Source organism: Pinus tabuliformis, chromosome Q (assembly GCF_031772625.1).
Source record: "Pinus tabuliformis cultivar Carrire ecotype Pingquan chromosome Q, CPIR1, whole genome shotgun sequence".
In the NCBI taxonomy this organism is placed as follows: domain Eukaryota; kingdom Viridiplantae; phylum Streptophyta; class Pinopsida; order Pinales; family Pinaceae; genus Pinus; species Pinus tabuliformis.
This window is the reverse complement of record NC_142296.1, coordinates 1,357,813,231-1,357,825,849: the sequence shown is the minus strand read 5'-3', so window position 1 is coordinate 1,357,825,849 and position 12,619 is coordinate 1,357,813,231. Positions and strand designations below refer to the sequence as shown.

The 12,619-nt window shown below is 41.8% G+C and overlaps 1 protein-coding gene across 1 annotated transcript; it reads right to left on the bottom strand.

Moving 5' to 3' along the window:
• Nucleotides 1–2,765: 2,765 nt before the first annotated feature.
• On the bottom strand, nt 2,766–3,455 carry LOC149224961 (uncharacterized). Its single transcript, XM_089388318.1, has one exon. It carries the CDS (start codon nt 3,453–3,455, stop codon nt 2,766–2,768), a length of 690 nt encoding a protein of 229 aa, XP_089244444.1.
• Nucleotides 3,456–12,619: the final 9,164 nt, after the last annotated feature.

Sequence of the window (12,619 nt, the reverse complement as noted above, 5' to 3'; positions counted from 1 at the left end):
TGAAGAGTATTATATCATCCACGAAGAGAAGGTGAGTGACCCAGAAATTTGGAGCAACTTCGATTCCTTTCAACAAACCTTGTCTTTTTGCTTCATGGATCAAACGACTGATTCCGTCTGCTGCCAGCAAAAACAAGAGGGGAGAGAGCGGACAGCCTTGGCGCAGGCCACGTTCAGGGCTAAAGAAACTGGAGGCTGCTCCATTGATCAGAACAGCTATGGAAGAAGACGAAACACAGCTCATAATCCATCTTACAAGATCAAAACTGAAGCCCAGATGAGTTAACAAAAGTCTCAGATATAGCCAGCTGATTCTATCGTAAGCCTTCGATAAATCTATTTTCACAATGACTCCTTTTTTCTTTCCAACTTTGAGACTGTGGAGCATTTCTTGAGCAACTCCCACAGCTTCATGAATTTGCCTGCCATCTAAAAAGCCAAACTGCTCCAGAGAAACATTTTTAGAAAGGAAGGGTTTTAGCCTGACAACAATGATTTTAGCAATAAGTTTGTAAACACAGGTGCACAAAGAAATAGGCCTGAAATCGGCAAAAGAACCTGGGAGATCAGACTTGGGAATGAGAGTTAGAAATGTAGCATTAAAGGGTTGATAGATAGAACCTGAACGTCTGGATTCTTCCACTACCTCCACTAACTCATCACCAATGAATTCAAAGAAATGCTGGAAGAATTCAACGATCTAGCCATCCGAGCCGGGGCTTTTTTCCTTTTGCATCGATTTGAGGACGCTTGCAACCTCCTCTTTAGAAATAGGTGCCATGAGAAATTCATTGTCTTCCTCCTCTATAAACCGTGGGAAAATCTGGGCAACCCTTATAACTTCTGCAATTGAAGCTTCACCTGGAGCTTTAAAGAGGTGTTTAAAATAATTTACCCCCTCAGAAGCCAACTCTTCGAAAGAAAGCGCTAAATCACCATTTGCTTTCTTCATTTCCCATATTGTGTTTGAGTTTTTTCTCCCTTTGGCATAATTCTGGAAAAACTTGGAATTTTCATCCCCTGCCTGTAACCAGATCGCTCTACTTTTAAGGCGCCAGCTTTGCTCCCTGAGCTGCAGAATTCTCCTTCTTTCCATTTCCAACTCATGGATCCTCAATCGAGATGCACCTGAGCCATAGCCCTGACTATCTGGATCCTCGAGAAGGGCGAGTTCTGAGTTTACCGCTTGCATTAATTCTTCTTCCTTCAGCTTCTTTTGTAGAGCCCAGCGTTTTGAAGCGGCCTTCATCCTTAATAAGTTTTCCATAAACAGCTGACTTCGATTCTCATTTTCATTAACCACGGCTTTCCTCCAAGTTTTATGAAAAAGACTAGTGTAAGATGCATCCAAAAGCCAAGAAGAGTTAAATTTGAAAGGGATACCTAGCTTAGATAAATCACCTTTCACTTCCAGGAGAACCGGTAAGTGATCTGAGAGGCCACCATCTCCAACCCAATGCCTAAACACTTGTAGTTTCTCAGCCAGCAGATCGCTTATTAAGAAACGGTCTAGTTTCTTCCCAATCCAGTCATCGCCAATTCTGCGGTTCCTCCAAGTGGGACGCATCTTTGATGGGTTAACATCAACAAGAGGCGACGAGGCCAATTTCTGATGAAAGAAACCAAAGAGGGGATCCACTCTAGCATTAACCCCCCAGGATTCAGTCAGGCCCAAAGAAAAATTGAAGTCTCCACCAATAATAAGATTTGGATGCGCCAAAAAGGACTTCGCGAAGAAAGAGTTCCAGAACTTCTCCCGCTCCGAATTAGGACCATAGATATTCAGACAAAGAAAGGGAATACAGAGTTCGTTGGAATAGAGTTCCACCGCCAAAACGTTTTCTACTCCCCAGGATGAGATTTCACGCGCTACCTTCACATTAAACCCCAAAACCACACCTCCAGAATGCCCATTTGCATCCATTGCATGAAAAATCCAGCCCGGCAAAAACTTATGAAGACAGCCTATAATATCATCTCCTTTCCCAAGAGTTTCCTGAAGAAAAAGAATATCAGGTTTGTTAGACCTGACCAGATCCTTCAGAGCTAGTTTTTTGGGGATACTAGCAAGACCCCTGCAGTTATAAGATAAAATGATCATTTAAAAACCTCAGGGGGTGGTTGCTTTGCTCTAAGCACCCCTGGCAGTGACAACTGCTTCCCTCCAGCAATATCAATGATAGCCTTCAGCTTTGCTTTCGATAAATCTGACTTCCTCCCTCTTACCTTCCTCGGACCTATGGACACCTCATCCATTGCCAAACCGCCTACTACCAGCCCTTTTCCTTTTCTGGTAGCTAAAGGCCTTAGATTGTAATGAGATTCACGACCTCCATCTCTAGATTGCGTAGAGCCGAGAGAAGGAGGGGATGGAACCGACATTAGAACACTGTCAGTTGGGTTTAGTCCCTTGTTCGTGTCTATCATATCGTTTGAGAGTTGACATAGCGATCTAACTCGCCACTACACGACACATGCAAAGCGCTTGATAAGAGAGGGGAGGAGTATTGAGGGGGTAGGGGACAAGCCTGATTCAATTCTTCCATTGCAATGACTGCTGAGAAACTAGCTGTAGAGAGCTGAGTTGAAACAATAGCACTCGTTGTCACCTCAGACTGAAATATTCCAATGCCCTCCATAGGCTCCGGACCTAACTCCTGGACACTTGCCAAGACTTCAGCCTCCTTGGACTGAACCTCTTCCTTCTGAGCAGTGATCTTCATTTTTTCCTTTTCCTCTACCTTAATCCCATTTTTCCTCTGCCTTCAACGTCGACGATGTCCTCGAGGGCAATCCTGAGCCAGATGACCATATACTTTGCATCGATGACATCTGAAAGGAAGGTTTTCGTAGTCCAGGGTCTGGATAAACTCTTGGCCACGATACTTCAAAAGCATATCATCTGCCAGACCTTCTTTGGGGTTTAAACTTACCATAAGGCGGGCTGCGCTCCAGTCATGAGTGTATAAATAGGATTTATCTGAATCAAGGAACTTGCCCAGAGTGTTTCCGATTGAGGAGAAAGCCGAGTCAGTCCAGAAATGAATAGGGAGGCCCATTAGTTTGACCCAGACTGGAAACTCCTCTGTTTTTTCTTTCTGGGCATCAAAGAGAGGCGTCCATTTCCTGAATAAGATAGGCCTCTTCCCTAGGCTCCAGTGCTTTGTCAACACCCATTCGACATGCTCCTTTTGCTCAAACCGAAGATAGAACCAGCCTCTGTCAAGCATCTTGACCTCTTCTGGTTGTCCCGGAGCTTCTTTCCATTCATCCAGAGCCCATTGCTTGATGAAGGCCACCGAGAACTTCCTTCCACGGACTCTGCCAACTAGAAGGGTTTCCGATGCTTCCAGTGCCCTGTCTATGTGGATATCCACTCCAAAAACACAACTGGGTCTTACCGCCTTTTTCCTGCAAATTTTGGGCTTCTTCCTCTTTCCACCCACTTCCTCCATCTTATCTTCTCCCTCTACAGCCTCAAATGACTCAGAATGCTTATCAGACTGTAGATAGGTGCCTTCATTTGGCTCCTCAGCCATCCTGGAACCCCACCCGCCGATCCTGACAAATAACTTTGATTTTGACCCTCTTTTCCTAAAACTTTTAAATCTCTTCCCATCTCTTCTACAGTCGAGGGCCGAGCAGAGCTTGATAGCAATCCTTCCCGCATTGTATTTTCCCCAGAACTCCGGTCGATAGCACCTTTTACCTTTACTCCTGCATCCACTGCCATTTCCACGCTTACTGACTTCACTGCCTGCTTCGGAAAGAAATGATGCAGGTTCTCCTCTGATTCTTCCAGTCCCCAACAGGCGAGGAGGTCTTCGGGTGTCGGATCAATATCCAACGACTCCTTTTGAAAATACCACTCCCGCGCTTCACCTAAACCCGACTCCATTTATGCCAAACAGAAAAACGACTTCCCAAAATACTATCGGCTTCGGGCCCACAACAGCCAACTCCCAGAGCTCAGCCATGGCCACCATGGAAGACCGCGCGGGAAAACCTGTTCGAAAAATCCTGTTCTTCCATCACCGCCCGCCGTCCTTGGAAAGATCCCATTTGGCATATGTAGTTGCCTGTTTGATTCCTTCTTGTCATTTATATGTGTTCTTATTGATGTTGCTCATGGTTGGTTAAGCTTCCGCTAAATTGTTTGTAGAAGTATATCAAGTGTTTTTCTTTAGTACATTACATTACCAGGTGATCTACAAGTGGGAAATTTCTACATGGTATCAGAGCTAGCTGATTTGTAGAAAAAGTTCTACATGGTATCAGAGTTAGCTGGTTTGTAGGAAAAATTCTACACTATGCACATCAACTCGTCAAACTACGAGTCAAGCTCTAGTCGATCCTGTGCCTTTGTCTTCACCTGGGTGAGAGTCCCAATAGATGGGATCGCATGTGCGTGCACAACAACATCCATACTCTTGAATACACGTGCATGGGAAGCCTGTAGACTAGTGATGAGTTGTGGGAGCTCTTCATAGTTCCAGATCTGACTCCAGATGTGTGCCTTCAGCTTGACCACTCTGGGCTTCATCATCTTAGGCAAGTGAAGCGAGGCTCCCTTATATCTCATCATCCATGTTTGCATGTAATCAACAGCAGCATGCACGTTCGACAAGATACATGCTCTTCTAACACATCACTGCTGCCATCCATTGAGATGGACGACTGCCTTATGCATGGTACCAAACTTGGAATGCAATGCCCACATGACTGTGTCAAGGGACAATACTTCATCTAGTATTTCCTTCTTCAATTCTACTCAGGTGGATGTTGTAACCAATTCTCCTCTTTGCTTGGTCGTCTGCATCTCCTTAGCCATTCACTCATTCTCGGCTAGCAGAAAGTGAAAACTCAAGCTAGTGGCTTCGGTATATGCTCTCTTCCAGAGTTGACACTTTGTGAGATTACACAACTCTATGTTGAGACTCATCGAATGAGATATTGTGCATCTCTCCTTCTGGCTGATCTCCAAGGATCTCAGTGTCTCCTTGGTCGGTTGGCACTTGCTCGTCTTTTGGATGTGGTGAAGCTGGTGGGTCGACCTCATGGTGGTGAGGCATGAGTTCGATGTCTTGCTCTAATTCTTGTTGCTCCATATTTGTATCCATTTGTTCAAGTGCTCACTCTATCTCCTGAGTGAACTCTTGCTCTTGCGATGGCTCACCCTATTTGCCTGATGCCAACTCTTCTGATGAGTCCACTACCTGTACGGGTGTTGTTTCATCTGTCTGAACAAGTTGTGCCCCCTATTGTACCTATTTGTGATGCGCTTCCTTCTCCTATCTGCCCAGCTCCTGTTCCTTTCGGAGTTCCTCCTTCAACTCATGCAACTCCTTCTCTGTTTCCTCCATTCTCTGTTTCTCTCTCTGCCTTTGTGTGTTTCTATTGTTGCATTGTTGCCTATTTTCCTCTATATCCATAGCTACTTTCTCCACAAGTGGATCTGATCAGAACTTGCACCTTTTCTCTTCCTCCATGTGATGGATAATCTTCCTCTTGCCCTTGTTGTGCACTGGTATGTACACCTCTATTATTGCTACTGCTTTTGGTGCTCTCCGAGATGTTGCTTCACGCTGCTTCGCTAACCATTCCACAGCGAATTTGACCAGTTCATTGAGTTTGGAGGAGTTGTAACAATATCTCCATGGGTCCTCCTCCACCCAATGACATGCCCTATGGATCCAGTTGAATTGTACTCTCATGCAATGATCTTTCACAAGACAATGCGGGTCATACGGATTGTAACTTCGAAGGTCGAATGGATACTTATTCATCTGCTCTGCTTCGACATCTGCATGCTTGAAACTCCATATCTCATATAACCTAATGCGCAACGGAAGAGCGGGCCAAGGTGGCTTCTTCTTCTGGTGCAGCCTAGCTGTCAATCCTGTCGAGATTTGATATGCTACTTCCTACATGATGAGTATGTCCAAGGAAAAATTTAGTAGAACATGCGGAAGCTTCTTTGCACTGTAAATTCATATGAAGGTGTTGAATGGTAAGGCATACCACTCAGCTATGTCTATCAGTGCCTCCATTGCTACCTTCAAGATGTAGGGTGGATCTTGTTCAAATATCATCTTGTAAACCGAGGTAACAAAATGATTGGATAGTCATGTGATAACTCCTCTAAAGCTACATTCAGACAACATCTTACAACAAGTGTTCATAGTAGTCTCTGCTAGTGTCCATGCCCACTTTAAGCCCGGGAAATCCTGTCGGGCACAGATTTCATCGAAGATGTAGGCGGACATGTAGATTTATGCTTGCATACCTTTGGGTGGTTGTCAAGCCCTTGTTACCTGTTCCTTTAACTGATGAGCCAACATGTTGGAACAGTTGCATGCTTTGCCTTCTCTGTCCAGTTGGTCCAATGCGATCACCTAGATCTATGGGAAGGTTTCCGTGCTTACCTGGCCATACATTTGACATGCAAAGATGACCAAGTATTGATACGCCTTCTATAGTATCTTCATCTTGTAGACCTGGTTGGGTGTCATCTTGAATTTAGTCGGCTCCTTCACCCAGTTCTTCAAAATGTATCTGGAGTTGGCATTGTTGTTGGGTAAGCTGAAGGGTGTCTCCACGATGGTCACAGGCTCTAACATTTGATACATCTCATCATAATCCTGTGCCCTAAAGGTAGAAATCTATGTCCCACTGACACTACTCAATGTCATCATCTCGGGATCAGTGTGCGAGATGATCCAATGTATCATGTATGTGCATGGGAACACGGTATACCTGCATGCAATCTGGTACAAGCCAGACTTGTGGATATTCACATAGACTTGACGATCTTCGAGGTCTTCCCCAAATGTGCCTACAAATGCATCACTGACCTCTTGCCATTTCATCTTGATATCCTTGTCTACAATTAGCTTGGTATCTTCATAGATAGGCAGACTTGTAGACACTCGCTCAACTACTACTCCAGTTGCACTTCCATTAGTGTCCTTTGATCCTACTCTCTTGGAGGCCATTGATCCTGAACTTCTAAGAGGCGGCCGAACACCTGCAAGATCTAGAGACAAAGCGACATGCATGGCAAGAATTCTGTCAGCGAAAACCAACGAAAACTTGAGGAAAGACATGCAACATACCTGGGGATTGATTGGCAAGGATTGCGCAATTTCTTCTGGGAGGATGGATGTCTGGCTACCAGAATTACGCAAAAGGCAATCTGGGCTTTCTAGGGAGGTTGGCTCGCTGTTGGATTTGCACAATGTGCAATCCAAGCTGGCCTGTTGGCTGCTAGAATTGCACAATGCACAATTTTAGCTGGCAGTGGTTGCAGGCCCAGTGACTGCATTGCGCAATTTTCTGGGCCAGCAATCAATGTCCCTCAAAATTGGGTAATGTAAGACTGGAGGAGAACTCCTGGGCAGAAATTCACATTTTCTAATAGGAAGACAAATCCTTCCCTCTCAGGATTTCGTAATGCTGTCTTGGTGAGGTAGAGTCCGAGCCAAGGCTGCCCAAATCGGCCGACGGGAAACTGAAAGAAAATTTGAAGGTGAATGCATGGCGATACAGAGTGTAAGTAGGAGTGAATTATCATGCATGCAAAAAGTGAATGAAAGATTCAGAAAATGGAACAACATGCATGTGGGTGAAGCAAGTCGCTGACTTGATGATCTTTCGTGAAAAACAATTTCATGCACAGGCGACAACAGTGAGATGCTAACGAAAACTGAAATGATGCTCATACATGCTCGTATGCATGTAAACGACAACAAGCGTTCACAGAAATCAAGTAAACAACACTCACACAAGCGAAAAGACAAAAAGCGATAGAAATGTTGCAAAAGACAAGTTAAGACTACTTACCCATGAATAGATGAGCTGGATGTGTCGAAGAGTCCTGGATGTGTTGTGGGATGTTAGAGCTCCAAGATCAATGTCAAGAAATGAGCTCTGATGCATGAAATAAATAAGTCTGAAGCTCATGATGTGCATGCCACAAATCTAGGAAAAAGTGACACTTAGAGGAAAGATTCTAAAACGATATTTGCATGTAACCTCCAGCTGCTAAAAATAGCTTCCTAAAATATAGGGATGATCTTTGCATGTTTCTTTTTATATTATGAGAAAAAGCAGCCCATTCATGCAAGTCAAGTTTTCTTGGTCTCGGGTGGAACCGGCCAACTCAACTGCACATGCAACAGTCTGCTCAACTAGGAGGAAAAAATGCACATTTTTGGGAGGGAGTTGGGCTGGTTGCCCAGGAGATTTGTGCAATTTCTGGGCAGAGCAGCTGACTACTTCCCAGGATTGCACCATTCCTGGGTTAAGTAGCCCTCCTGGGAGGAATTACACAATTTTATCAAGGAAGCTTAACTAGCAGATTTGCGCAATTCTGGAGCCCAGCAGGCTGCCACACATAATTGCACAATCTCTGGAGGGAAGGCTGGTTACCCTCCATAATTGCGCAATTTCTTGAAGGAGCTTCTCAATCAGCAGTTGGACCAAGTCCGAGGAAACAACCTGTGAGGGGAATGCAACAAGATCTCATGGATGGGTTGTCATTCTACAAGAAAAACATTGAAGCTTGTGTACTTGATGAAGCAAGACATGCTGCTATGAAAGGTTGGTAGGGAGGCTCCAAACCGAAGCTAAGGAAAAATTTTGGAGGGTGGTTGTAGCCGCTACAATAGCTACCAAGGAAGAACAGGATTGGATATAGTTTTGGACATTCTGGCTTTGTTGATAAAGACTGGATTAGAGATATAGATCAAAGAATATCTATAAGTGGGTATGTGTTTAACCTATTTGGAGGTGTAGACAGTTGGATGAGCAACAGACAATATGTAGTGGAACTTTCAACTACAGAGGCAGAATACATGGCGGCCACTCATGTAAGCAAGGAAGAAGTTTGGTTGTTCAAGTATAGGGTTAGTACAACAAGCTATAAGGATAGATTGTGATAGCCAAATTGAAATTTTATTGGCAAAGAACCATGCTTATCATTCAAACACAAAGCACATTGATGTTCAGTATCACTTTGTGAGGGAAATGGTTGAGGACAAAAATTTGTTGCTGGTAAAGGTGGACACTTTGAAGAATTCTACAAATGCATTGGCAAATTCTGTGAGCAGTAAGAAATTTTCTTGGTGTAGAGAAACAATGGGCATTGCAGGGCTGGACTAGTGACTAAGCTCTCTTGTGACCCCCTATGTGGAAAAGAAAACAACAGGTGGGATAATTTTGGGTGTGTGTTATATTCTTTCCACAACTAGTTGAACGCGTTGGGGGGGTCAGAGAAGGGGCAATAATCCCCCTTCCTTGTTGTGTCAGGTGCAGCAAGGGGGTCATAGGGAGAGCGATAGCCCCCCATGTTCATTGTGTTGGGCGCAATGGGGGGATCACAAGGAGGGCATAGCCCCCCTTGTTCAGGGGTTTGAGGGGGGCGGTAGCCCCCTTGTATGAGGTTTGAGGCAATGCCTTAGGTAACTTTTTTAGACCCTATATTAGGTGGGCGAACCTTCCTATGGTTTTTTGCATGGGTTTCACACATGGTTTTGGGCATCATGGTTTTTTTCCCATGGTATTTTGTAGATACGGTCAAGGGAACTATGGCTATGTTCTAATCCAGGGTTAATGGATTGGGGTTTATGAATGCTTTGGCATGTATATACATGTATTTTAACATTGAAAGGAACATAATGAAAAATCAATCTAGTAGTCCCAGTTTTGGGATCCAAGGGAAAATCTCTATGTATTTGTTTTGTGTTTCTCGCCATTGTATATTTTTCTATTTTTTAAGAATTCATTTGCAGGTAATGTTTGTATAGGGTTAAAACCTACATAGTGAAGGTCATTCTCCTTCAAAAAAACATAGAGGAAAACTTAGTGACTAGCCTTCCCATCTTTAACCAGGCTCACATTCAAAAAAATACCATGCAAGTCTTCAAGTACAATGTAGTCCTTCTTTGATATATGTTTTCCCTCATACTTCCCCTATTCAATTCTCCATATGCCACAAACAACTAGGACCATTCCTAGTCCTCAGAGCCATCTTTTCCAAAGAAAAAGTGTTGCAACAAATTCATTTATTGTCACATAAGATGCCACTCACAACTCTTAACTAGTCATAAGGTACATACCTCTCTGGGTTTTGTCACCAAGGCCTTTTCCAATTCAAATTTTCTAAGTGAGAGAGATATACATATGAGAGATAAATAAAAGAGAGAAAAACTAGAAGCTTAAGACCAAGAATGAGAACCCCTTGATTTCTCCTCCCTTTCATTTTTATAATTACATCTTGACCCTTCATCTTCCCAACTTTTGAACTTATTGGGAAGAATAACCATCACATCAAAGGAAAATAATTACCTAAGGTATAATTTTCCTCTTAAGTCAAATTTTCCCCCTCCCTAAGGAATCATAATCTTTTGGTTGTCCCATTTCTTCAATTTTAGCATTTTTATTAATAAAAGTAAACATTACATAATATAATAGAGTTCGACATCATTATAGCATCAATGTTAGCACCCCAACATTATATGTTCTTAATTTCATTACAAAATTTGAGGTAATGAAATGGATGTCACAAATACCATGTTTTCTCTTACTCCTAGTATTCCTTGAGTCATTAATATATTATACATTAGCACCAATAGCTTCAATTGTCTCATTTTCCCATCTAGTAAGAAAAAATTCTTGACGGAGTTCATGTGCCAAACACTCGATTAGGAGACCAAATATGGGTTCCAAGATTGTGGTTGACTCTTCTATGAAAGTTCAACTACAATTTAGTTCTTGTACATGATCTTACTATCTACTCAATGGTCCCATGTAGAAGTTATTCAATCCATAGTTTTTGATAAATCTCTAATGGACTACTTCTTAACAAGCTAGAATAAGTATTTAGTAATATAGCACCTTAAATATTCTCATAAAAATAATATCTCTCATGCAAATGATTTCTATTTTGAATGGATCAAAAAATATATAGGCCTTCAACTCTTCAAAGCATTCCATTGTACTACAAGCTTGAATCTTTATATCCAAAGTCTTCATTTTAATATATGAAATACAAGCCCATGCTATGCATCCAATTATTTGGAGGCGTCCAATAAATAAAATTATTTTGCTCCATTTTTTAAAAGTGGTCATATCACATATAATTTTCGTTAGAATTAGTCCCCAAGGGTTAGCTCAGTTGGTCGAGTTCCTGTCCCTAAAAGCACCTCGCTAATGGGAGGTCACAGGGTCAATTCTCCTCGACGCCCTTGTGGTTAAGCTATGCTAATAAGTTGAAGGGAAGCAATCCCTTCGAACGGATCTACCCAGATATTTCCTCGAAGAAAAAAAAACAAAACAAAACAAAAAATAAAAAACAAAAAACTTTTGTTAGAATTATATTTAACAAATAGTTTGAGTAATATATAGATTCTACCCAAAATCTACTGAGCAATCCTTTCACCTAAAGAAAAAAAATTGCATTTTTGACCAAGGTCCAATTATTCCTTCATCGACAAAATTATATTGAAGTGTGAAAGGTACATATATCTCTAAAGAGATACCATTATTTTAAAATTATTTTTCAAATTCCTACGTAATGTATTGTCCTCCATTGTCTAATATAAATAATTTCACATCATCAACAAAATTCAAAATATACCTTGTACTTGCTAGTGATGCTTTGTTCATTAAATATATGTTATTATGGACAAGTTCCAATTGATTCTTTTCTTTCCAAGATTTCCATGTTTCAAATGCACCTTGGTGATGATTTCCAAGCACACACTGTTCACATATCAAATCAAGAATCACAACCCTAGGTAGTCCTTTAACTATGTCATGTTTTTCAATCAACTTCATTCTTCAAAAATTCAAAAATCCAAGTCTAACATGCCAAATGTTACTCAAGTCATCAATCTTTGTTATGAGTAAAGTGGGTCCCAGATATTTTCTAGGAAATTCATAGAAATCATAAACTATGACCTTGGTATCAAGGAAGCCCTTGGAAACAACTACAAAGATATTACTTGCATCCTTCACAAGAAATAATTGTTTCCAAAATTATATGGTCTTTCTAGTTTGATTTGGTTATGGTATATACAACAAATTAGCACTCAAACAATGCATATGATACATATTAATAATCACTTCATTCTCACATTCTGATCCAGATTCTCTCAGCTACCAGAATTAACCAAGATCTTTTACTTCTGTGATGTTAGCAAAATTGCATGAGAAAGAGTATGAAAAACCACATGTGTATACTTTAAAGAAGAGGAAACATAATGGAAACCACCAAATCAACAAACATACACAAGTTGATAACAAAGTTCACCCAGTGTGGGTTATGTCTCTGAGCCTGGTGTCAAGAGTGAGGAGGTCGCTTCCTTGAATGCTACAAGATGATGATGAGTACATGATGAATTCTTTGCCAATACAAGGAAGAACTCTCTTATTTTAGAGTGGCATGTATCTCCATGAGGTGTTCTCGTATAAGAATTCTCACTCATATAACCTTTCCTTCAACATGACAAAATATCAAACTCTCACATAAAGTGGTATATAAGGATCCTTTCACAAAGTGGCATACATGGATCTCAAAATCAAATCATCATCTCAGCAAAAATCAAATGAAGACATG

Coding starts and splice junctions, on each gene's coding strand:
- LOC149224961 (XM_089388318.1), bottom strand. CDS start 3,455: ATGGAGGAAGTGGGTGGAAAGAGGAAGAAGCCCAAAATTTGCAGGAAA.